The sequence below is a fragment of the Meriones unguiculatus genome, chromosome 5 (genome assembly GCF_030254825.1).
Source record: "Meriones unguiculatus strain TT.TT164.6M chromosome 5, Bangor_MerUng_6.1, whole genome shotgun sequence".
NCBI classification, from domain to species: Eukaryota; Metazoa; Chordata; class Mammalia; order Rodentia; family Muridae; genus Meriones; species Meriones unguiculatus.
The window spans coordinates 133,842,117-133,866,098 of NC_083353.1; the positions used below are offsets into that span (position 1 = coordinate 133,842,117).

The 23,982-nt window shown below is 41.8% G+C and overlaps 1 protein-coding gene across 2 annotated transcripts; it reads left to right on the forward strand.

The window, feature by feature from the left end:
* The first annotated feature begins 1,469 nt into the window (after positions 1 to 1,469).
* Positions 1,470 to 23,982, forward strand: Resf1 (retroelement silencing factor 1). 2 transcript variants are annotated; one of them, XM_021657539.2, is made up of 5 exons: positions 1,470 to 1,643; positions 2,226 to 2,285; positions 13,712 to 18,086; positions 19,691 to 19,774; positions 23,152 to 23,982. In XM_021657539.2, exons 3-5 carry the CDS (start codon positions 13,769 to 13,771, stop codon positions 23,307 to 23,309), a joined length of 4,560 nt encoding a protein of 1,519 aa, XP_021513214.1. In that variant the 5' UTR covers positions 1,470 to 1,643; positions 2,226 to 2,285; positions 13,712 to 13,768; the 3' UTR covers positions 23,310 to 23,982. The 2 variants fall into 2 exon arrangements, with proteins under 2 accessions (XP_021513214.1, XP_060240538.1); XM_060384555.1 differs by having other exon boundaries at positions 2,226 to 2,267.

A 23,982-nucleotide genomic window follows, 5' to 3' on the forward strand; every position in this document is an offset into this window, starting at 1 on the left:
GGCATCACATCCACAGAGGCTCTCCTGCTCAAGGACGCTGACATGTTGTCTCTGGGTAAAGATCTGACCGTCATTACTCCACATGACATTGAGGGAGCACTAAAGCAGCCTGACCGCTGGCTCATTAATGCCTATATAACGAATATCAGTGTTGCTACTTAATCCTGCTAGAATTACCTTTCAGGTACCTGCTGCCCTGAACCAGCCAGTGTTTTGCAAAGACACTTTTATGTTTGCTTTGGGCATACGAAAAACTTCGATAAAACTTGTAGGGGAGGGGAGTCTTATTTTTGTGTCTCCTAGTCCTGTGTGTCTACCAAAGAAAGATGATTTAATCACTGTAGCTGTTTGTGATTATGACTGCACGAGATCGGTAACAAAATGCAATCCAGTAGGGATAGGCTTCACTCCTAAGGGAAAAATAGCCACAGGGTGGGAATTAGGAAAAACTTGGGGAACTCACATATACGAAAAACCACGACCAGGAAGGGACCCTGGAGGATTGTTCACAATCCGATTAAAATCATTACTCCTTAAAAATAAAAATTTTGGACCTAAAGCAGTTGGGCCCAACAAAGTATTACACCCTCCCACCCCCCAGGGCAAACTAACAAGGTTAAAACTCCAGGATTAAGTCAGGCTGCGCCTCTTCAGTCACTACTTCGTCCAGGGAGAGCCTAACCCTACCTGGAATCTACTTGCCAGAACGTATCAAGTTTTAAATGCCTCTAGACCAGATTTTACGATTCCTTTGGTTATGTCTAGAGGAGCTATGGGAGGAAACTATCCCCTATCTACAGAAGTAACTGCTTGCGGACATCAAGAGGCCCCTGGTCACCCTTCAATCAATATTGGGCACAGGTCTATGTAGAGGACAGGTTACTGCTCATCTTCAGCACTTATATACTGCTCCTGCTACTCAGACCCCTAAATAGCAAGGTTATCCTACATCCCCTGAAGATGACTGGTGGGCCTGTTGACACCAGAGTGTTTCCTTGTGTGCACACTGAAGTCCTCAGCTTCAGAAAAACATGTTTATACTTGCAGGAAACCACAACATTTCTGAGAACGACCCCAAAATTTGCCAACCCTGAAACCAGCCAATCAGAAAAGAGGTCAAAATGACCGCTGTCCTTGCGGTTACTAAAACAATTATATGTTGTCATTATGGTTACCAACATAGTTATTCCAGATGGCTACATCTGGCGGATCAGTGATTTATGAGATCATCATCAGCTTATCTTCACAGAAATTGCAACTTCTCTGAAATGCAGTTTCAGCCCCATCCCAACCGAAAGAATCCGGTATTTACTCCAGAAGCCCTGCAGGTGAGTCTCCAGCAAATTCCACGTGCAGGGAGCGGCTTCCTCTCCAGTCAGACCTCACGGACATCTGCCGGGCACTAGGACCCGGGCGCGGCGCAGGCGCTGGGGGCGGAGCGCGGAGCCAGCCGGATCCGCCCCGACCGAGGCGGCCAGCAGAGCTCGGCGCGGTGCGCTCGGCGGAGGCCTCGGTCCGCGCCGTCCGCGAGCGAGCCCCGCCGCGGGGACGGTGTGCAGCGGGGCCGGCTTTGTCCCGCGCCCGGGGTGCGGGCTCGTGCTCCTCCGTCCGGGCGAGGGCCGCCGCCCGCGTCCTCCACCTCGGTAGGGTCGCGGCGCGCGGGGCGGATGCGGCCGCGGTTGCTGGCCGGGGGTTGCAGGCGGGTTGCAGCTTCGCGCTCCTTCCTGTTTAGGAAGGAGAAGCCGAGCTTTGTTTCGCTTTTCGGTTTCTTTCTGGCTCGTCTTCCGCGCGCCGCCCCTGCGACCCAGCGGTATTGCCTGGCGCTCCGCCCTCAAGCGCCCAGGCCTGGGTGAGCGCCGCGGCCCGCAGCATCTCGGAAGCAGTTTGCATTTGTGGTACTTTGAGTCCTTCCTAGAAAAATGGAAAAACAGGTGAAATGTGTGAGCATTTCAGTAGGCCAACTACAGAACTTTCTTGGGAGTTTAAGTTGTCTGCTAAATATATTACGTTTAAAAAGCCTAAGTTTGTTTCTTGTTAAATGCATGTATGCTAAGGTCTCAGTTACTGCCCCCCTCAGCCCCAGTCCAATAAAATTGCAAAAGAAGTACTTTTGCTTTGGAATTACAGGACAATAGTGGACTTGGAGGACTGCACTTGAATTCTACTTGCAGAAAATATTTTGAGACTAGCCTGGTTCAGTAGTTTTGTTTTCTTGCTTTTCTTAGGATCAGAGGTATGAACATACTCCTTGTGGAAGAGACTAAAAGGTAAAATTGTATTTACAGGTAAGTCTGCCCTTTATAAAGTTATTCTACTGGATGATTTCACATTATACCGTGGAGTAATCTGTTTTGGAAAAAGGAACATCATCTAGTTAACACTGGTTAAAACCTACAGAACTTGGCCCAGCATGGTTTGCACACTTTTAATTTCAGCATGTGGAAGGCCAAGCAAGGCAGGCAAACCTCTTGAGTTCAAGGCTAGCCTGGGCTACATAGCAAAATCCAGTTTCGCCATGACTATATAATGAAAGGCTCAAAAACTCCCCAAACAACAGATGGGACACAGTGGATTTGATGACAGAGAGTAAGAAAGAATGTTGCTGTTATGGAACTTAACAGTTTATTTTTTTGCTTTAATGAAATAGGGGTAGAGGATTTTGGCAGTGTTGGAGATGGAAGTCTGGGCCAGATTGTTGCCCTGAGAGGTTATGTTAGGTGGTGAATTAAAGTTACCAGAGGCTGTTGGTGGGCATGGAGTACCAGGGACTGTCTCTGAGAGGGCCAGAGTTAAAACTTGGAGTCTTAGGGCAGCATGACTAAAGTTCTGGATAAAAGTTTAGACAAAGGACCGGGTTAATTACGACATGTCCATCCCACTACAGGGAGTAATCAGGCTGGACCATATTCCTTCCTGAACTTAAGAGTGTGCTAATTGCCCTTCCCTAGCAACAACTAATCAGCACATTCCAGGCATTGCTCATGATCAAATACTCTCCAAATGGATGGTTTTGGCGCCTAAAGTAGATCCTCTACCCAAAGCTTGGAGCCCCTGCTTGCTGTTTTCCCCTTAAAACCCTGTTCTCGTTGACCTCGGTGCCCAAATAAACCCTGTGTGTTTTGCAACAGACTTGACTCCTGGTGATCTCTTGGGGTCTCGGCAATGTAGGCGCAACATTTCTTATTTTTAAATGTTTTTTGAAGATTTTCTTTATTTTATGAACATATGTAAGTGTGGTCTGTGTGTGCTTGATGTGTGGAGCCCAGAAGAAGGTGTGGATCCCCGCTCTGGAATCTCAGGCAGGTGCATCTACCCTGGTGGTGCTACGACGGCAACACAGGTCTTCTTTTAGGACCACAACTATTGAGTCCTATCTGCGGAGTGAACAGTGATCTCTGGGGTCCCAGTTCATGACTACAAAGCTTGTTAGAAAGCCTCTTCTGCTGATGGGCCTATGGGTCCTGCAGTTATGTTACAGGTCAGGTCTTGGCTCCACCCCTCACCTTAAAATCTCAGAATTTTACTTTTCTGCTTGAGCTTGCTCATATGTTAATGGGGTAACAGTAGGACCTACAGTGTGGAATTGTGGTAAGTTACAAGCTTTGTAACTAGGCTGTGTGTGGTAGTGCACACTTTTAATCCCAGCGGAGGACACAGAGGCAGGCAAAACTCTGACTTCCAGGCCAGCCTAGTCTATATTTTGAGACCCTGTCTAAAAAAACAAAAACAACCAGCCAGCCAACCACTTAGAAGACTCTTAAAATAGCTTCTGGCACATAGTACTTGCTTAGTCCAGTTTAAGATAGAGGAAGTATATTTTTTATGGCCTTACACATTATAAAGCTACACTGTCTCATAGGCAGTCTAATTTGCTCATTTAAATTCAAAATAAATTAGTGGACTTATTTTAAACCCATGTCTTACAGCCTAGCCTTCAACTTTCCATCCAGCTGGGGATAACCTTCATTCCTGATCCAAATTCTGGTCTTCCCCCTGAATGCTGGGATTAGATTTGGACCTGCTCACTAGGGCTTGTTTGAAATCAAAACCACCCAGTGAATTCCTTGGATACAGGAAGCTTGGTCTTAATTTTTTCCTGTTTAATTAGTTTCTTAGAAAAAAAAACTACTTTTATTTATTTATTTATTTGAGACAGGATTTCTCAGTGTAGCCTTGGCTTTCATGGGTTTTGTAGATCAGGCTGGTCTTGAACTTGGAGATCCACCTGCCTCTGCCTCCCTAGTGCTGGGATTATTGGTGTGGGACAATATGCCTGCTTAGTTTCTGAAAATCTTGTTTGTTATCAGTGCTTTGATTTTAGGAATTTAGCTGTTTACTTCTTTGGAAACTAAGTCATTTAAAACTGTAGGAAGCATTCATTTTGAGGTAAGGCAAGAACTTGTACCAGCCCTGACTATAGAAATGCAAACTAGATAGTAAACTAAAAACAACCTTGAGACCTTGAGTTCTTATTTTTTAAAAGTTTTTTTTAATATTAGTTACAGTTTATTAACTCTGTATCCCAGCTGTATCCTGCACCCTCATTCCCTCCCAATCCCACCCTCCCTCCCTCATTTCCTTCCAGCACCTTTCCAAGTCCACTGATAGGGGAGGACTTCCTCCCCTTTTATCAGACCCTGGTTTATCAGGTATCTTCAGGACTGGCTGCAAAGTCCTCCTCCGTGGCCTAGCAGGGCTGCTCCTCCCTGGGGTGGGGGGTGTCAAAGAGCCCAACATTGAGTTCATGTCAGAAATTGTCCCTGTTCCCCTTACTAGGGAACACATTTGGATACTGAGCTACCACGGGCTACACCATGGGCTACATCTGAGCAGAGGTTCTAGGTTATATCCATACATGGTGATTTATTTTTTTTTTTTAAGGCAAGTATGCAGTGATTAAAATTCTTAGTATTGTTTCGGTCCAGGAATAGCCTAACAGTCCACTCAGACACTTGATCTCAGATATGAATGGTTTATTAAACACATACCCTAAGACTGACTGCAACCCTGAATGTTTTACTGAGTCAGTTTATTAAAGGCAAAAACTACAGTTGGCTCATACATGGGGGTGGAAAGTGTTACAGGGTGGTCAGCTCTACCTCAGTTTACTTTTGCTAACTAGACAAAGCAGTTCTAGCTGATCTTTAATTTGGTTGGTCCCAAGTGGGGCCTTTGGTTAGGGCCACCTGAGTTTATAGTTGAGGAATTTCTAGGAACAACAAGGCTACAGAGTGTGAGAACAACAAATCCCTTAATATAAACATAGTTTGTGGTCAGCGCAACCTTAGAGATTTTTCTGTTGACAGCTATTCCTGCTGGTCCTGAAACAAAAATGGCCACATTTGGGCTGGAGAGATGGCTCAGTGGTTAAGCACTGTCTGCTCTTCCAGAGGTCCCGAGTTCAGTTCCCAGCAACCACATGGTGTCTTGTCCTAGATCGAGAGAGCCCCAAGAGACCACCAGGAACACAAGTCTAATGCAAACATGAGGGTCTTTATTCAAGCTTGAGCTCAGGTTGTTAATCATCCCTGATGCAGCAGAAAACAGTTTGACCTGGGTGAGTGGGTGTACTTTTATGTCATTGGTTGGCCCCAGGTGCAGGGCCTAATTATTCTTGCCAAGTTCCTCCTGTGATTTTTCACTTGCCAAGTTCCTGGAACTGAGGTGGGGGAAATTGGGTCACCTAAAGTACAGGGTGGCTCAAAATGGTGTTTGAAAAACAAAATGGTGTTAGTCTTGATCTCTTAGGCTCACAGCCTTCTATAATGGGATCTGATGCTCTCTTCTGTCATTCAGGCATATGTGCAAATAGAGTGCTCTTTGTATAAGTAAATCTTTAAGTCGGGGCAAGAGAAATGGCTCACACTAGCTGTCCTTTGAAAGCTCCTCAGTTCAATTCCCAGCAACCACATGGTGACTCACAACTATCTATAGTGAAATATGGTGCCCTCTTCTGGTGTTCAGGCATAAATGCAGGCAGAACACTAATAAATCTTTTTAAAAATGGCCATGCTTATGCTAATGTGTAGGGAGAAACAGTGAGTGCTAACAGTGTGCTAAGTGAACTTGTAAATGAAGGGTGTAATTAGAGCTGGCCTAGTGAGGAACACATCTCAGGTGAGGTTAGAACTACCCAACAAACAAATCTAAAGATGTGAAAACTGTCTTTGAGCTGTGCCATTTTCTGCCATGTGTTCTTAGCCAGTTTTAGACCAAGATATCACAGAAGAGGGTAAAGTTTTTATTTTCATATAAAATAAAATATATAATTTGGAAGAATCAGGTTAAATTAGAAATCAAACATGGTGCTTCAAAGGAAATGATTTTTTAAAAGAGGAACAATGAGTTAAAATTTTTAGCAATTCTGATTGGCCTTGCTGGTTATTTAGACATAATTTAGATTGGCACAGGCAGTCTGCTCAAACACTTAGGTCAATGTGATTGGTTGTTTCAATTTTTAGTAATTCAGTAAGGCTTAAAGTATGAGGAAGGGTGTGTGCATGTGGGTGTAAGTGCCCTTGGAGTCTGGAAGAGGGGTCAGGTCCCTCGGAGCTGGAATTAAAGGTGGTTATGAGCTGCCTTCTGTGATACTTGTTTGTTGGTGGTTTTTCTTTGTTTGTTTTTGAGATAAGAGTGTCTGGCTGTCCTGGAACTCACTATGAAGATCAGGCTGGTCTCTGCTGCCTGGGTGCTAGGATTGAAAGTGTGTGCCAACATTTCTGGCTCCTTAACATTGTCTTTGATGTGAGACTATGACATAAACTCCAATTTGTCTCCATTTTAGGACCAGGCCATAAGTCATCAGTCCCAGGGACTAGGCCATAGATCACCAGTTCTAGAAACAGACCATAAATTCCAGAAACAAGCCATAAATCCCCCTACCCAAGGAACAGCCTGGAGAGAACCACAAGAATGGGAAAGTATCTTGTCTCAGGGTGGGGCATCTGTGCCCGGCAGCCTTATTTCATTCTATAGTTAAACATTTATGGCACAGGAATGCAGTCTACTGACCACCTGGAGGTAAGCCAATCAGGGAATTGACCCTTGTAACTTTTCCCGGCACCGACCAATGAGGTTTTGGATTACCTAACCCTTGCTAGCATCTCCCTAGTTTCCTATAGAGCTGGGTGCTTCTTTCTGGGGTTGTTGTTTTTTTTTTTAATAAGTAGCTGAACCGTGCAGGTAGGCTTCTTGTTTTTGCTAAATAAAAAGCACTTGCCAGTTGTATATGTGAGTGGTGGTCTCCGAAATGTTAACAGATGTTGCTGTAAATGGAATAACTTTCTAGTTTCTGACTTGATGAAGAAATGCATTTACTTTTTTCCTTTTTCTTTCATTCTTTCCTTGATATAATGTCTTACTATATAGTACAGACTATCCTCAAAAGAGAGCTTTCAGATTCTCTCTTTAGAGTGGTAGGGATACAGGCATATGCTACCATACCTGTTTAGTTTCGTGATTAATCTTGTGTTTGTAACCTAGCCAAAGTATTTTACTTGTTTATTTTTGAGACAAGGTGTCATGTATTCAGGGCTGGCCTTAAACTCACTGTATAGTAAAGGGTGATCCTCCTGCCTCTACTTTCTAAGTTTGAGCCACCATGTCTGGCTCAAACTTAGTGTTGTTTGTTTGTTTGTTTGTTTTCTCTGTGTAGCCTTGGCTATATAAACTCCAGTTGACTTTGTAGACCGGGCTGGCCTCACAGTTAAAAAGATCTGCCTGCCTCTGCCTCCCTTTGTGCTGGGTTTACTGTGCCTGGCTGCATTGATACTTATTCAGAGGGGGGAGAAATGTTCCAAGAACTGAAACCGGAACTCCTTTGAGGCCCACTGGCCCTATCCTGGACCAGACTTTGTCAACTCTGCCACTGGGCAAGCACACAGAACTAGTTCCCTTTGGCTTTTCATCAGGGCTTCTGGCACACAACTTGTAACAGTGGACTGTGATTAGGCTGGCTTAAAATTTGGAATGAATTGGCAAACTTGCATGGTTCCCTTATGTAAACAGAATTGGTTGATGGAAAGATTCCAGGAACTCCCATTGGGTACTAGCTGTGAGAAGGATGCCCTTGAATAACTTTTTTTTTTTTTTTCTCTACCCCAGAACAGGCTACTTAAATTAAGAGACTAGGCATTTTGGCAAAATGTGACTATTCAGAACACTAGTACGGTGAGAAGATGGACAACTCTGTCCTTGTGGTTTGAATAAGAGTGGCCCCCACAGGCTCATACATTTGAATATCACCAGTTAGTGGCACTCTCTGAGAAGGATTAGGAAGATAGGCCCTTGGAGGACCTTGCCAATGACTTTGAGGTTTCGAAAGCCCAGGCCAGGTCCTGTCTCAGGTGCTCCTTTCCTCCTCGTCTCTACCTCTCTGCTTTCAGATCGGGATGTGTAGCTCTCAGCTTCTGTTCTAGGGCCATCCTTGCCAACATGCTCCCTGCCTTGATGATAGTGGACTAACCCTCTGAAACTGTAATCAAGCCCCAATTAAATGCTTTCCTTTATAAGATTTGCTATGGTCAGGGTGTCTTTTACAGCAAAACAATGCCTGAGATAATCATAGAATTTGTCTTGCTGAGAAGCTCTGTTTGGGTAGTTTATGTAGAGTAATGGATATCCTCACACTGTGTATCTTTCTATTCAGATGTGGGTGTTTACCCATCTGATCCTCATTACCTAGTTGTGGGGTGACTTAGGTTTTCAGTTCTTCATATCTTCCCTCCAATCCCAGCCTCTCACCTTCCTCTCCTCTATCACTTTTTCAACTGGTCTGAAAATTACTACATAGCCTATTTCTATAGTCTCAAACTTGTGAAAATCTCCTGCCTCATTCTACAAATGGGTATTATCACCATGCCTACCTTAGTCCTCCAAATAATTTTTTTAAGGTTTATTTATGTATACATTATTCTGCCTGCATGTACACCTGCACACCAGAAGAAGGCACCAGATCTTATAAATGGTTGTGAGCCACAATGTGTTTGCTGGGAATTGAACTCAGGATGTTTGGAAGAACAGTAGTGCTCTTAACCTCTGAGCCATCTCTTCAGCACTTCAAATAATCTTAAGACATTTTTAAAAAGTTTTTTTTTTTTTATGTTTTGTGCATTGGTGTTTTGCCTCACGTGTCACTGTGAAGGAGTCAGATCCCTGGAACTGTTACAGACAGTTGTGAACTGCCATGTGGGTGCTGAGAATTGAACCCGGATTCTCTGGAAGAACCCTCTTAATCCCTGAGCCATCTCTTAAGCCCCTTAAAACTTTTTTTTTTAAACCTGTATTTATATTGTATATGTAAAAGTGAGATGCACATCTGAATACCAAAATTGAACATCCACAGGTCAGATCACAACTTGCTGGAGTTTTTTTTTTTTGTCTTAACATATTAGTCCTATGGATTGAACTCAGTATCATTGTGCTTGGTTGGTAGGAACATTCTACGGGCTATTCCTGTCATTCATTAGCTACTCCAAGTTCTTGTTGATTACTAAGCACTTGGTAACCTAGTAATGAATAGAAATATCAACTTTGGGCCTAGAGAGATGGCTCAGAGGTTAAGAGTACTGCTTGTTCTTCCAGAGGTCCTAAGTTCAGTTTCCAGCAACCTTGTGGTGGCTCACAACCATCAATAATGAGAGCTGGTGCCCTCTTCTGGCCTTCAGGTGTACGTGCAGGCAGAGCACTGTATACCTAGAAAATAAGTAAATAGAAAGAAAGAAAGAAAAATCTTTTTTCTTTTTTTTTTTATTAATTACACTTTATTCACTTTGTATCCCCCCGTAAGCCCCTCCTTCCTCCCCACCCGATCCTGCCCTCCCTCCCTCTTCATGCATGTTCCTCCCCAAGTCCACTGATAGGTCCTCCTCTCCTTCCTTCTGATCTTAGTCTATCAGATCTCATCAGAAGTGGCTGCATTGTCATCTTTTGTGGCTTGGTAAGGCTGCTCCCCCCTCAGGGGGAGGTGATCAAAGAGCAGGTCAATCAGTTTATGTCAGAGGCAGTCCCTCTTCCCATTACTATGCAACCCACTTGGATAATAAACTGCTATGGGCAACATCTGTGCAGGGGTTCTAGGTTATCTCCATGCATGGTACGTGGTTGGAGTATGAGTCTCTGGGAATACCCCTGTGTTCAAATTTGTGATTCTATTGCTCTCCTTGTGGAGTTCCTGTCCTCTCCAGATCTTACTATTTCCCACTTCTTACATAAGATTCCATGCACCCTGCCCAACAATTGGCCATAAGTCTCAGCATCTGCTTTGATAGTCTGCAGGGCAGACAGAGCCTTTCAGAGGCCCTCTGTGGCAGGTTTCTAGCTTGTTTCCTGTTTTCTTCTTCTGATATCTTTCCTCTTTGCCTTTCGGGATGGGGATTGAACATTTTAGTCAGGGTCCTCTCTCTTGATTAGTTTCTTTAGGTGTACAGATTTTAGTAGGTTTATCCTATATTACATGTCTATATGAGTGAGTATATACCGTGTGTGTCCTTCTGCTTCTGGGAGAGCTCACTCAGGATGATCCTTTCCAGGTCCCACCATTTACCTGCAAATTTCATGATTTCCTTATTTTTCATTGTGTAGATGTACCACAATTTCTGCATCCATTTCTCAATTGAGGGGCATCTGGGCTGTTTCCAGTTTCTGGCTATTACAAATAAAGCTGCTACAAACATGGTTGAGCAAATGTCCTTATTGTGTACTTGAGCCTCTTTTGGATATATGCCTAGGAGTGGTATGGCTGGATCTTGAGGAAGCGCTATTCCTAGTTGTCTGAGAAAGCACCAGATTGATTTCCAGAGCGGTTGTACAAGTTTACATTGCCATCAGCAGTGGAGGAGGGTTCCCCTTTATCCACAGCCTCTCCAGCATGTGTTGTCACTTGAGTTTTTCATCTTGGCCATTCTAATGGGTGTAAGGTGAAGAAAAAAAAAATCTTATCTTTGCTTTATTAGTCATGGTTTCCCATGGTCTCTGGTGCTAAGAAAGTACCCTGGATTACAGTGTCACCCAGTGTGGCTGGGTTTGTCTTACCCTGTTTACTGTGCTGACAAGAAGGTAGACTGTCTAGTGGGACCATTGAGATATTTACCCTTTCCTTCCTAGGCTCACAGAAAGCCTGTGCTGACATTCTTGTAACCAGCTAACTGAACAGAATCTGAATTACCTGGAGACCCTGGAGTGTGGGCTGTAGTGACCTATAAATAACAGGGAAAACAATCCCATTAGATGTCTCTTTGAAACCATTTGGACCTATTAACAGCAATTATTCAGTTCTGCACAAGGAGTTCTATCTACCTTAAGAGGCACAATCGGCTTTTTCATTATAAGGATTGATAACTTAAAATTTTGTATGTCTAACTCAGTTTTGTAGTCCATCCGTCAGTTGACTGTGGTCTCCATCCTCAAACCTCCAACATGGGGTTACCAGGATGTATAGCTGTGTTTTTAGTTGGTCATGGTTGAACATGCTTTGTAATTCCTACACTGAGTACAGAGGATAACAAGTTTAAGGTTAGAAAAGACTAAAGAGTGAGTGAGACCCTATCTCAAGTCTGTAGGTATATGGGGAGCTCTGTCTAGAACTGAGGCAGTTGTTACTGATACAATTGTTGTACTATACAATATATGACACAGTGAAATGCTCAGCCAGCATTCTCACCTCTGCAGCCTGGAAGTTCAAAATTAAAGTGTGTATCTTTTCCCAAAGTTTTGTCCTCACGGTCTGTTCCTTGCACTGTCCTTTGGTTTGCCAGCAACTCCAGTGTGTCTCCATAACCCACATGGTTTTAATGCTGTCTTCCCACATTCACAAAACACTTGTGACAACAGGGAATTTTCTTCCTGCCAGATTATTCTCTAGTCTGTGCATCCCTTCTGGGTTTCCTGCCCTCCCATTCAATCCTGTGTCATCAAATTAAAGGGCTCATTGACAGCCCCCTGTTGTTTTTTTTTTTTTTTTGCTATACTCAACAAAACTTGGAGAATGAGATGTATATGGCAAGCCTTTTTTAAGGAGTAGGCAGGGTTTCCACCTCAAGTCAGAGCATACTAGCCCTTTAGCACTACTGTATATCAAATCTCAGTGCTGCTGTTCGTGGAGTGCTGTTCTGGCTCCTCCTGCCCTTTCTAAAACTGGGTGTGGTTGGAAGTTCTATCCCATTGGTGCTGAGTGTGTGCTGCGTTTTTCCTGTTACCTCAGTAGTATAAAGGTGCTCCTATTGCTCAGGGTATCACAAGTGATGTAATGTTTTGTGCTAGGGACAAAGATCAAATTGTTTTTCTTTTTTGTTTTAAGTGCTAGGCTAGCAGGGTCCTGGAAGGGAGGGCAGTGATAGGCAGACACACAGGAAGGACTATGACTGTGGCTTCACTTCAAGAATGAGTAAGTTTTGTTTTTCCACAGCTGTTCCTATAGCAGTTCAGCTCTCTAATAAAGACAGAATTGAATGCAAGCTTCTTGGTACCATTCTTTGAGTTCCTTTTCTACACTTCTTCTCTTGTGGTCTTGTTTGTGCTGGAGGTCATTTCTTCTTAGACATTAGCTAAGCCTGCTGCTTTCTGAAGTCATGTAGTCATACCTCAGTCAGGCTTTCTTCTTGAGAAAGGAATGACAGACCATCTGGATGCTCACAGTTTTAACTTTTCATTTTGAGACAAGGCCTTTACTTAGTTGCCTAGGTAGGCTTTGAATTTACTGTATGGCTTAGATAGGCCTTAAACTTGCTTATTTCAGCTTTTTGAGTGCTGGGATTATAAACATACACAACTAGTCCTGGCTGAAAATTAATTTTGTGTATTAGGAGTGATACAGCTGTAAGTGGAATGCCATGCAGGTAGATAAAGTTTTTAGTGAAATATAATAACCTGCTTGTGTATGATAATGAAAGTAAACCAATAGATTGTGTTTGGTAGGATTCTATTTGTCTTACAAGATGTTTTAGATTTTGTTTCATTTTTCAGGTAGGGTCTCTTCATGTTGTCCAGATATTTTCACAATCTCATTGAGCTTCTTGAGTAGTTGAAAGCAGAATGGGAAGCTTTATGAACTTTTGTTTATGCTTATGGATTTTACGAAAAAATAATATTGTGCATTCCAAAAGAATTATGTGTTGAGGATGTACAATATAAACTTTTTCTGTAAGCTTTGCTTTACAACTAGCGTGGATTGCATAGAATACATAAGTCATAAAAATAAGTAAAAACAGGCTATAGATATATGTATGTATGTGCAGACATACATACATCTGTATATGTACGTATAGATACACATGTGTGTGTGTGTATGTGTGTATACATACATATATTAGTGGTAGAGTGAATGCTTAGCATACTGAAGCTCTGCAGTTCATCACCTACACCTCACAAAATAATTAAAATCAGGAAAGTGCCACTCAAGTATAACAAGTGACAGCTGCTTTGTTCAGAGTCGATCCTCACACATTCCATTGATAGTGACAATTGCCTCAATTATTGTTGCAGCTTCCATTACTAATTCTCTTTCCGATTAAGAGTGCAGTTTATTAATGTGAGGTTCTTCTGCGTGCTTCTATTTTTCTTCAAATTTCTGTTTATGCAGAATGATTACCATAAGTTTCAAGCCAATCTAATCTTATAGAAGAAGTTCTAGGCCAGAAAAAACTCAAAAACTAACAAAAAGTATGGGGTGGAGAAAAAAGTTCTAATAAAAGATCTTTATTTGTATTTCTTACAGATTTGTGACATTCAAGACCACAGATTTTTATAGCACTACTATTAAGTCAGATCAACTATGAATTGGAATGCAAAACCAGAGAGCGGTGCCAACGCCCCACCATATTCCAAAAGCCCGTCTTTATTGCAGCAGTTTTTAATGACTTCCACAACTGCTCAAAGTTCTTTTAGCTATCCTGCCATCAATCAAGAAGCATGCATGTATTCTAGTAATTCAAATTTAGTTTCACAGCCACTTTTGAACGGCAGAAATTATATATCTCCTCAGATTCCTGTTTCTAATCTGCATAATAGGACAATTGTGGCCCCACAGTCTTCAGTAGAAAGAGTCATATGTACAACTGTTAAAGGACTTCAACAGCCAAGCCACAATTTGCAAACAGTGTCTTCAGGAGCTGTGCAGAATGTCTGGTTGAAGTCATCAGTGAGGAATCTTCTACCTTCTCATACAGAGGGAGCCATGTCCCATAATCCTGGTGGAGGGACTAATGTGCCTTTCATACATGCACCACAGAGTCAGCTTGTCCCATCAGGTACCTATTCTTTGCAACTACAGATGGCTCCTTCAAATTCTTTAAAAGTTCCTATACCACGTCAAGGAAATTATCAAGAAAATCAAGGACTTAATCATTTGATACCAGATCAGCTGGTTGACTGGACACAGTACACATCCAGTGAACTTCCTTTCCCAGAATGCAGGCCACCTCCAAAGCAACACCCTTACTTACAACAAGGCTTTGTGCCATCTACTACATCATTACAAGTCAAAAACAATCAGCTTCCAACTTATACACAGGCCTTACCATCAGCATCTGTGTCATATCAGTATGCTACAGAAACCAGCAAGGGACTCTCCGCCCTTCCCTTCAGCTGTAGATATGGAAGCCCGCACATGCAGAATTCTCAGCCTGTTTCTAAACACTTGCCTATAGAAGTGCCCCAGAGTTCAGAAATGCACTCATCCGAAAAGAAAGATGCCTACAGAGGCTTTAAACAGCAGTGGCAGAACTCTAGTGAAAACGTCAGCACCATTGGAAAATTCTGTGAGTTGAAAATAAACACCAAACAGTCTTATAATGAATCTGTTAGATCTTCTGGTGATGGTATTCAGGCTCTTGTTCAGAATAATGAAGAGAAAAGAAAGTATTCCTATAATCCAAATACAAATCAAGTAATAGATACAAATGCCACAAAAGAAAAGCTGGTGAGGGATATTAAATCACTTGTAGAAATCAAAAAGAAATTTTCAGAACTTGCAAGAAAAATTAAAATTAATAAAAGTCTTTTGATGGCAGCTGGTTGTAGTAAAACAGCCAATACTTCTTACACTGAACCAACTCAGCCTTCAGAATTCTCAGCAAAAGAAAAGTCTGCTAAAAGTGACAATCACTGCTCCATGGAATTACTAGCAACATGTCTTTCTCTTTGGAAAAACCAACCTTCAAAAACCACAGAAGAAAATGTTCCAAAACCTTTAGAAGAAAAACAGTATAACACATCAAGAGCTAGTACAACAGCAGTTGGCAGTTCAAATCCCACAAATGAAGTTCATGTTAAGAATTTTTGTTTGGTTGGAAATTCTCAGAAAATGATGAGCTCCTCACAGACAGTTCTCACACCAAGTTGTGAGTCTTCAGCCGTTGGAAAAGGAACAGAGCTTCAGATTGCTGTGGTGTCACCCTTAGTTCTTTCAGGCACCAATACCTTACCTGGAAAAGAGTTAGCAGCTCAAGTTTTGCCTGAAACTCTATATCCAGTTGTTAAGGAAGGCAGTGTTTGTAGCTTACAAAACCAACAGGCGGAAACTGCTTTGCCTTTTGATGTTACGGGAACACTAGCAGGTAGTACCGGATCAGCTGAGATTTCTCTGCCTGTTGATAAGGAAAAGCAGCACAAACCAACACAGGGTAATCCAGACATAGCTGATAGCATCCTAGGAAAACACTCTTCCCTAAGCACTGAAGCTCTGCCTAACCCTAGGGACAGCACCATTGTGAGTGGACCCATGTTACAGATCGAAAGTATCTGTTCTCTTGCAGAAGGTGATGTATCTTACAATTCCCAGATAGCAGAGATATTCAACTATGTACAAAATGAGCCTCAGAAATCTTCACCGAATCAGGTAATTAACAGTCAACAAGAACAAGTAGGCGACACCACTGAAAGTAAAGACTTTAGTTTTCAGAAAACTTCAGATGTTCTACAGTCTACAGATCCTTCTCAAGAAGTACCTGAGCAGCCAGAGCCGCTGCAGCCTCTAGAGCCAGCATCTTGTGAATATGTTGAAGCAAAGAGAGAAGTTCTAGATGAAAGCAGTACAGAGCCCACTGGAGAGGAAAGCCCGACTAAGGATGTGTGTTCATCAGCTGCTGTTCAGCAGGATCCTCACCCTCGGGAAACTGATACATTCAGCAGTAAGTCAGCCCAGAGTCTTTCTGCAATAAGTGAGATTAATGATGAAAATGAGTCTGTCTCATACCTACATGACCAGCTGTCAGAACTTTTAAAAGAGTTCCCTTATGGCATTGAATCTGTTACTAGACATGAAGTTTCTGTGGACCAACAAAAGACACATGAAATCTTAGAAAGTCAGACTGGTAATAAAGCTGGTAATGCATCTGGGGATAGCACAGACCAAATAAAAATTACAGTATTAAGCTCCGAACAAATCAAAGAATTATTTCCTGAAGAGGATCAGCCCTGCAACTTAAACAAATTGGAAGAACCTGAGAATAAAATTGCAGAAGTAAAGAGTCCATGTGACTCCCTGGTCCCCAGAGAAGGAAATCATGACTCTGGAATGTTGGACTTGGAGAAAGACAGAATCCATTGCTGTGCCTTGGGTTGGCTCTCAATGGTTTATGAAGGTGTGCCACAGTGTCATTGCAGTTCTACAGAGGAGAAAGGGAAGGACCAGTGTTCTTCGGAGAACAGCAGTTGCACACGAGGAGAACAGTCTTGCAATAGTGGAATTACTATTTTTGAAATCAATCCTATTTCTAATGACCCAGATACTCCTCTCACCCAAACACCTGAGAACGGCCATTCCTCTGAAATACGTGGTAAAAAGATAAAAACATCCAAAACAGAAGGCAGCAGTTCACCAAGGTTGGAACGGGAATTAGCCTGTGATTTTTCAATTAAATGCTACAAAAAAGATAAAAGAGGTAATTTAAAAGTAAAGCATGTCAGCTCACTGAAAATGGAGCAAAAACTAAAAAATGTTTCATCTAAATGTGAGAAACCAAATCCTTCAAAAAGCAATAAAATAGCAACCTCCAAAATACTTCATGTGATAGCATCCAACTCTGATAAAAATATGCCATCATTTTCTAAACAAGCTTCTCAGGAAAGCCTACAGAAAAAGTATATATCCCAGGACTCAGGCCCAGTAAAAGTACGTGTAGGCCTTTTGCCAAATGAAGATGTATGCAGGAGAAAGAACTCTTTGGTGCAATCAGTATCACCAGAAAAGAAAAAATTAAAATTTAAAGCAGGCGGCTCCAGACTGAAATACTTTGAAAAAAGAAAGAGAGACCTTGTGATTGTTCCAGATGTAGAAATAAAAAAGAAGAAATATGAGAAACAAGAGCAGAACAAAAATTCTGGGTCCACACTCAAATTGTGCAGTACTCTGATAGAAGAACCAAATGAAAGAGCCAATGTTAAAGAAAAAACAGTGCCAAGTTCTGGGTCCTCAGACTCCAAGAGCAGCACCTCTAAGAATACCAGAGTTATAACCATGCAGGAGTATTTACAGCGGCAGAAAGACAAACATGTAGTCGGGACTAATGCTTCTAAGAACGTTTGTGTAGAAACTGTGCCGCGTGACTTGGAATACATGAAGTCCAGTAAGCACTCTGCACCAGCAAGCTGGGCAAAGTTAGAGAGCCAGAGTGTCGGTGCAGAGACCTCAGAACCAGAACATAATTCTTCCAGCCATGGTAAAAATGTCAGGATCCACCATTCTGAGGAATCTAGTACACACAGTGTGTCAAGTAATAGGAAAGGAAAATTTGATGGGAAGCAGCCTGACAAAACCTATATTGATACAACCAAGTTAGAAAGATTGCCAAGTAGTGAGTCCGGCCAGGGGGCTCTCCAGGTAAAGGAACAAAAGAAACAGTACCTGAATCGAGTTGCATTCAAATGCACTGAAGGGGAGAGCATATGTCTCAGCAAGTTGGACAGTGCATCCAAGAAGCTCCCTGAAGAGGAAAAGAATAGGACCTCTGCTCCCAAGACAGCAGCCATAGACAAACCTGGGATGTTGGAGTTTAAATTATGTCCAGATGTGTTATTGCGGAATACAAGCTCTGCCCACAAGGAGGATGAGCTAAAGCCTGGGCCTGGGAAGGAGCAAGTGCCTTTGCAAGGTCCAGTAAAATTTTTGTGTTGGGGGAGGGGTGGCATTGGGGAGACAGTTTTACACAGTTCAGGCTGCCATTAAACCACCATCTCAAGTTTGGTTTTAACTCTGATCCTGTTGTCTCCATCTCCCAAGTAGTAGAAAAGTTGGCACAGGGTCCAGCCATAGGTTTTATGTGTGAAGCACTATAGAGGCATGATTCCTAGGAGTGGGTGAGTGAGTGATTGTGGTAAAAAATTTAAAAGTATCAGGTGTGCATTTATTTCAAGAAGTTTTGGATTTTGTGTATTGGTGGTCAAACCCAACACTTTAGCAATAAACCCTAGCCACAGCCAGAGACTTGGTTTTACTTTCCCTTTGTACTTGTTAATTTCAAAGTAGCCTGTATGTGGAACTTTGTTCCAAAACTGGGAGTTAATGTACTTTTTAATAATGGGTCGCTTGGTACCACCTTTGACACTGAGGATGAAGATGTTATCCCCAAAGTTAAAATGGTAATGTAGTCTACCTATAAAATAGAAGGCCTGTGGACACTTTAATTGCTTGAAACAAATTAATCTCAAATTAGTCACGAAAGCCTAAATGGTGACTGGGCAGAGTGTTACATGTGGAATGCTGGAGGCAGAAGAATATAGGGAATTTAAAGCCAGCCTTGGCTATAAGACCTCATTAGAAAAACTAAAATCAGTAAAAAAGCCAGAATAGCAATCATGAGACACAGGTAGTACCTCCATGAATTGCAAAATTAGAGGGGAAAATGGATGAGTAGTTGTGGTCTTGAGGTTTTGAAGTTGTGGGTACCATCACTATTACAGAGGGCAATGAAACTCAGATTGGAAAAATATAAGATTTTAGTTTATCTGTGATTTGTTGCTGTTGTTTTTGTTTACCTGTTGGGATGAATAAAACTATAGCATAGTGTTTCTTTATGTAAGGTGTTAGGTTTAGAATACAAAAATAATTTTGTTTAAAATGGCTGATTTCAAGGCCAGGCATTTTATTCTAACACTTAGGAGGCAGAGGCAGGTGGGTGTCAAATTCAGACACCCAACTTGGCTTACGTAGTGAGCGCTTGGTCAGCTAGAATTACATAATGAGACCTTGTCTCAAAACAAATAAAATGAAAGGGTGATTTCAGTAGGCATTTTTATTAAGTTTTTAGCATCTGAGAACGTGAGTGTAGCTGGAAATTTGATTGAGCAGGGGAGTAACTACCTCTCTTATACTTCTAAATGCCCTGAGAAAGGTTGGTGATTCAGCCAAGGTGAGAAAATGTTTTCCTAGTGTGAAAACAAGAACAATTCATTTTTCTGTTGTAAAATATTCAGTTTTATCACACAGGAAAAATAATTTTTCAAGCCCTTTAAAAAAGGTTATATACATATGGTCTATATACTGTATCATAAGATACTACATAGATCAGAGCATGGTGGCACACACCTGTAATCCCAGCACTCAAGTCCAGGACAGTCAAAGCTACACAGAGAAACCCTGTCTCTAAAAACCAAAAAAGAAAAAGTAAGGTGCTCCATGATGTGTATTATATAGACTTAGATGTTTTATTTCTTCGTTATGTTAAAATAGAGGAATAAAGGTTATATATCCAAACAGTTTCAGGAATAAAAAGTACAAAAGAAGACTGGTTAAAATGCATCCCTACAAAGACAAAGATGCCGGAATCAAGTCAAGAAACAGGTAAACATTGTTTCCTTATTGTTTTGTTTTTAAGTTGCCAGCTTGTGTATAACATGGATATAATTACAGTATTACCACAATGCATGGTTTAATTCATATTCTTTTTTTCAGTTCGTTGGTGTTTGTTTCTGAAGGTAAGATAGTGGTCTGTTTTCTCTGTCAGCATGGAATAGGACGGAGGTCAGGATCTAGTTCCTTTTAACAGGAAAATAATACTATCACACTGAATTAGAAAAGGGAGTTTTGTATCTTTTCCCTGAGTTGGACATAGATAAAGTATTGAGTTTTCTGGATCTGAGCTGACCTCAATTTTAACATTGTATCAGATGATATATAAATGAGAGTATTGAGATTAAACTCTTCACTAAGAGCTGTGACAGGCTGGATTATAATGTCTGCCAATCTCCACTTGGTGATTTGCAGCCTCATTCATTCAATTCCCTTAACAAGGTAGGCAAGGACATTACTATTTTTCATCTGGCTTATTACATTGCCAGATAGGGTCTTGATCCTAGTCTCTTTCTTCAGAGTTCATTGAGGATAGTGGTATAAATATTTTAAAGGACAGAAAGCTAGTTATCCTGGTAGCTTTTTTTTTCTACATAGTCTTTTATTTTCATTTTTAAAGTGATTTAAATTCAGTTTTTATAATTCATTTATATATTTTTTAATTCTTTATTAATTACACTTTATTAACTTTGTATCCCCCCTGTGGTTCCCTCCCTCCTCCCCTCCCTTCCTCCACCCCCTGCATGCATGCCCCTCCCAAAGTCCACTGATAGGCGAGGTCTTCTTTTCCTTCCTTCTGATCCTAGTCAATTAGGTCTCATCAGGAGTGGCTGCATTGTCTTCTTTTGTGGCCTGGTAATGCTGCTTCCTGGTAATTAAAGAGCAGGCCAATCAGTTCATGTCAGAGACAGTCCCTGTTTCTATTACAGTGGAACCCACTTGGATACTGAACTGCCATGGGCTACATCTGTGCAGGGGTCTTAGGTTATCTCTATGCATGGTCCTTGGTTGGAGTATCAGTCTCAGGAAAGACCCCTGTGCTCAGATATTTTGGTTCTGTTGCTCTCCTTGTAGAGTTCCTGACCTCTCCAGATCTTTCCCACTTCTTTCATAAGATCTTTCCCACTTCTTTCATAAGATTCCCTGCACTCTGCCCAAAGGTTGCCCTCCTGGTAGCTTTTATTTGTTGGAGATTGGGCTCAGTAACTATGTGGTAGGCTAGCCTTGTACTCTCCGTGAACTTTTTATCCTCTTGCTTCCACCTCCACATGCTGAAAGTTTGTGCTGCTGAGACTAGAATCCAGGACCCAGTGCATGCTAAACAAGAGCTGTGTTAACTGGATCCTCATTATTTGTTTAACTAAAGTGGAAGGAATATCCTAGGTTCTGCATTGAGATTTAAAGATAGAACTGAGGAGTTGTGTCTTAGTTTTGTTTAGTTTAAAAGGCAAAGATAGTGTTAGAGTCATGAAATAGGGAACAGTTTTATTAGGAGCAATGATAGAATATTTTTAAAAGATATTTAAATTTAAAATATTTTTAATTAGTGCATTATTTTAATTGGTGGGTGTTGTGCCCGATTCGTGAGACCCCAAAAGACCACCAGGAGTTGAGTCCATTGTAAAACACATGAGGATCTTTTCGTTACAAGCTGGAGCTTGGGCCTGTTGAAGAAGCATGTTAGGAGAGCAGCTCGGAGTTTAGGGGAGCAGAGTTTTTAAAGGGAAAAAACCGCAAGTGGAGAATCCAGGCCATGGTGTTACAGGATTGGATAAGGGTTGAGTGAGCAAGGTGACCTTTACTGCTATTGGTGGGTGCCATCTGGCAGAGTTGCTGAGGGAAGTAAGCCTATCTATAGGATACATCTGGCCCAGTTTGGCAGTTAAATGTTTGTACATCCTGTGGTTTTTACTGCAACTGGGTGGGTGGAGGGTCATTCTTGGATCTGTACCTTTTACAAAATGGAGCCTGATTCAAAGTGGAGTTTGCTTAGCCTTTACAGTGGGTCTCTGGGTCTGTGCACATGAGTGCCATCAAAGGCGTTAGATCCCGTGGAGCTGGATTTATAAACAGTTTTGAGCCACCAACATGGGTGCTGGGAATAGATCTGTGTGCACTACAAGAATGGTATACATTCTAAATCACTCTCTAGCTCCAGAATGGTTTTTTTGTTTTGTTTTTTTCGAGACAAAGTTTCTCTGTATCCCTGACTGTCCTGGAACTTGCTTTGTAGACCAAGACTCATGGAGATCCATCTGCTTGTAAGCCCTATACTTGAAGGGATGCAAAGAAGGAACAAAAAAATGGGCTGGGATAAATAGCTTGCTTCACATCTGGAGGCTCTGGGTTTGACACCCGTGCCAGCCAGTTGAAGGAATGGCTAAAGTAGGATCTAAAAGTGTAGCAAAGAGGAGGCCCCTGAAGTGAGAGAGTTGTAGCTAGATGCCTGGAGACTGGAGAACCAGAACTAGAGGATTACCTAGAAGTTACCCCCTTTTATTCACTGTTTGGAAATGGCCATACTTTGTTTTGCTCATTTTTCTGTTTTTTTTCAAACATGGTATCTTATATAGCCCAGGCTGGCCTTGAACTTGATGTGTAGTTGATACTGACCTTGAACTCTGATCATCCTATCTCCACCTAGGTTACAGTCATTTCCCTGATCACCTCTGTGTATTTTCTACATTTTGTTTATGCTGTATGTATATATATACATATATAGTCTTTTCGAGACAGGATTTTCTCTGTCCTGGAACTCAATCTGTAAACCAGGATGGTCTCAAACTTACAGAGATCTGCCTGCCTCTGGTTCTTGAGTGCTGGGGTCAAAGGTGTGCAGCACCACTTCCTAGCTTGTTTTTATTTGTAACTGTGTGTATATGTTGTTGGGAAGGGTTATGTGTATATGGCCTAGTGCTCTCAGATCCAGGAGGCATCCGATCCCTTGGGGCTAACAGGCAATTGTGCACCCTCATGATGTAGGTGTGGGAACCAAACTTACCTCTGTCTTCTCACTGTGTTGTTTTGGCTGGCCTGGAACTCTTTGTAGACCAGGCTACCCTCAAATTCAGATTCACCTGCATCTGCCTCCCAAGAACTGAGACTGAGAAAGCACTGAGCACTGAACTATCTCTCCAACTCCTTCCTTGGTTTTTGAGCCAAGCTCTTGCTGTGAAACTCAGACTGGCCTTGAGCTGAAGATCCTCCTTCCTCAACCTTAAAAATGCTGAGATTTTAGGCACTTATTGCAGTTTCAGCTATCTGCTTTCTGTCCCCACAGATACTTTACATTTCCTGTCTCGTTTTTTATTGTGTATTTTTTTTGTATTGAACATTGTCCTTCTCCCCCCCCCCCATTTTTTCCTTAGATCGTGCTGATTCAAGACTCTCTAAGAGAAGTTTCAGTGCAGATGAATTTGAAATGCTACAAAACCCAGTAAAAGACTCAAATGTCATGTTCCGGACCTACAAAAAAATGTACCTGGAGAAGAGAAGCAGAAGCCTCGGGAGCAGTCCAGTAAAATAGTCACAGGATGTAGTGGTTTGCTTTTACCACCAGGAAATCCCTAGTTTTTCTTTTCAGGCTCCCTTGCTGGAGATAACTCAGGACTATTACATTTGGACTTCTCAACCAAGGAGTCCAGTCACAGCTTATGTTACATTTTTCACTGATGCTGTGTGACTAAAATGTTGCTGAGCAGGCAAAAGAAGTAGATTGCATTTCTCTGGGAAGTACAGAGTGTGTTCTACATCGTTGAACCATGTTTACTGGTTTTAATTTTGCTATCATAGTCGTGCGTACTTGTTACCCTAACATTTGACAAATGGAGACAAGGTCAAGAATTCAAGGTCATCTGTAGCAGCATAGTGAGGCCATATGAGGCTCTATGAGACCCTTTCTAAAAACAACAATGAAAAACTTTGAAATGCTGCTATCCTTGGGTAACTTCATTAGCTGAGGACTTTGTTGTTTGACTGGGGCTGTAAATATATTTTTGTTTCTAAGCACATTAGCAAAATTTATTTTTCAGAAAGTGTCTACTGTGAATGTCAAAAGTATATTCCTATGTATTTTGTACCTTTCTGTAAAGGTTTTTCAGAAGTCTTGTTTTATACTTTTGTTAAACTGGAGTTGTTGGAAGATGTCTTGACATTACTTTTCTTACTTGAAATAAACATTTATTTTTTAAAGAACTACA

Bases quoted from the DNA above. Each gene is read 5' to 3' on its own strand.
- Resf1 (XM_021657539.2), top strand. From the start codon at position 13,769: ATGAATTGGAATGCAAAACCAGAGAGCGGTGCCAACGCCCCACCATAT. The intron at 18,087-19,690 runs GTCCAGTAAAAT...ATATCCAAACAG, and splicing joins GGAGCAAGTGCCTTTGCAAG to TTTCAGGAATAAAAAGTACA. The intron at 19,775-23,151 runs GTAAACATTGTT...TTTTTTCCTTAG, and splicing joins GGAATCAAGTCAAGAAACAG to ATCGTGCTGATTCAAGACTC.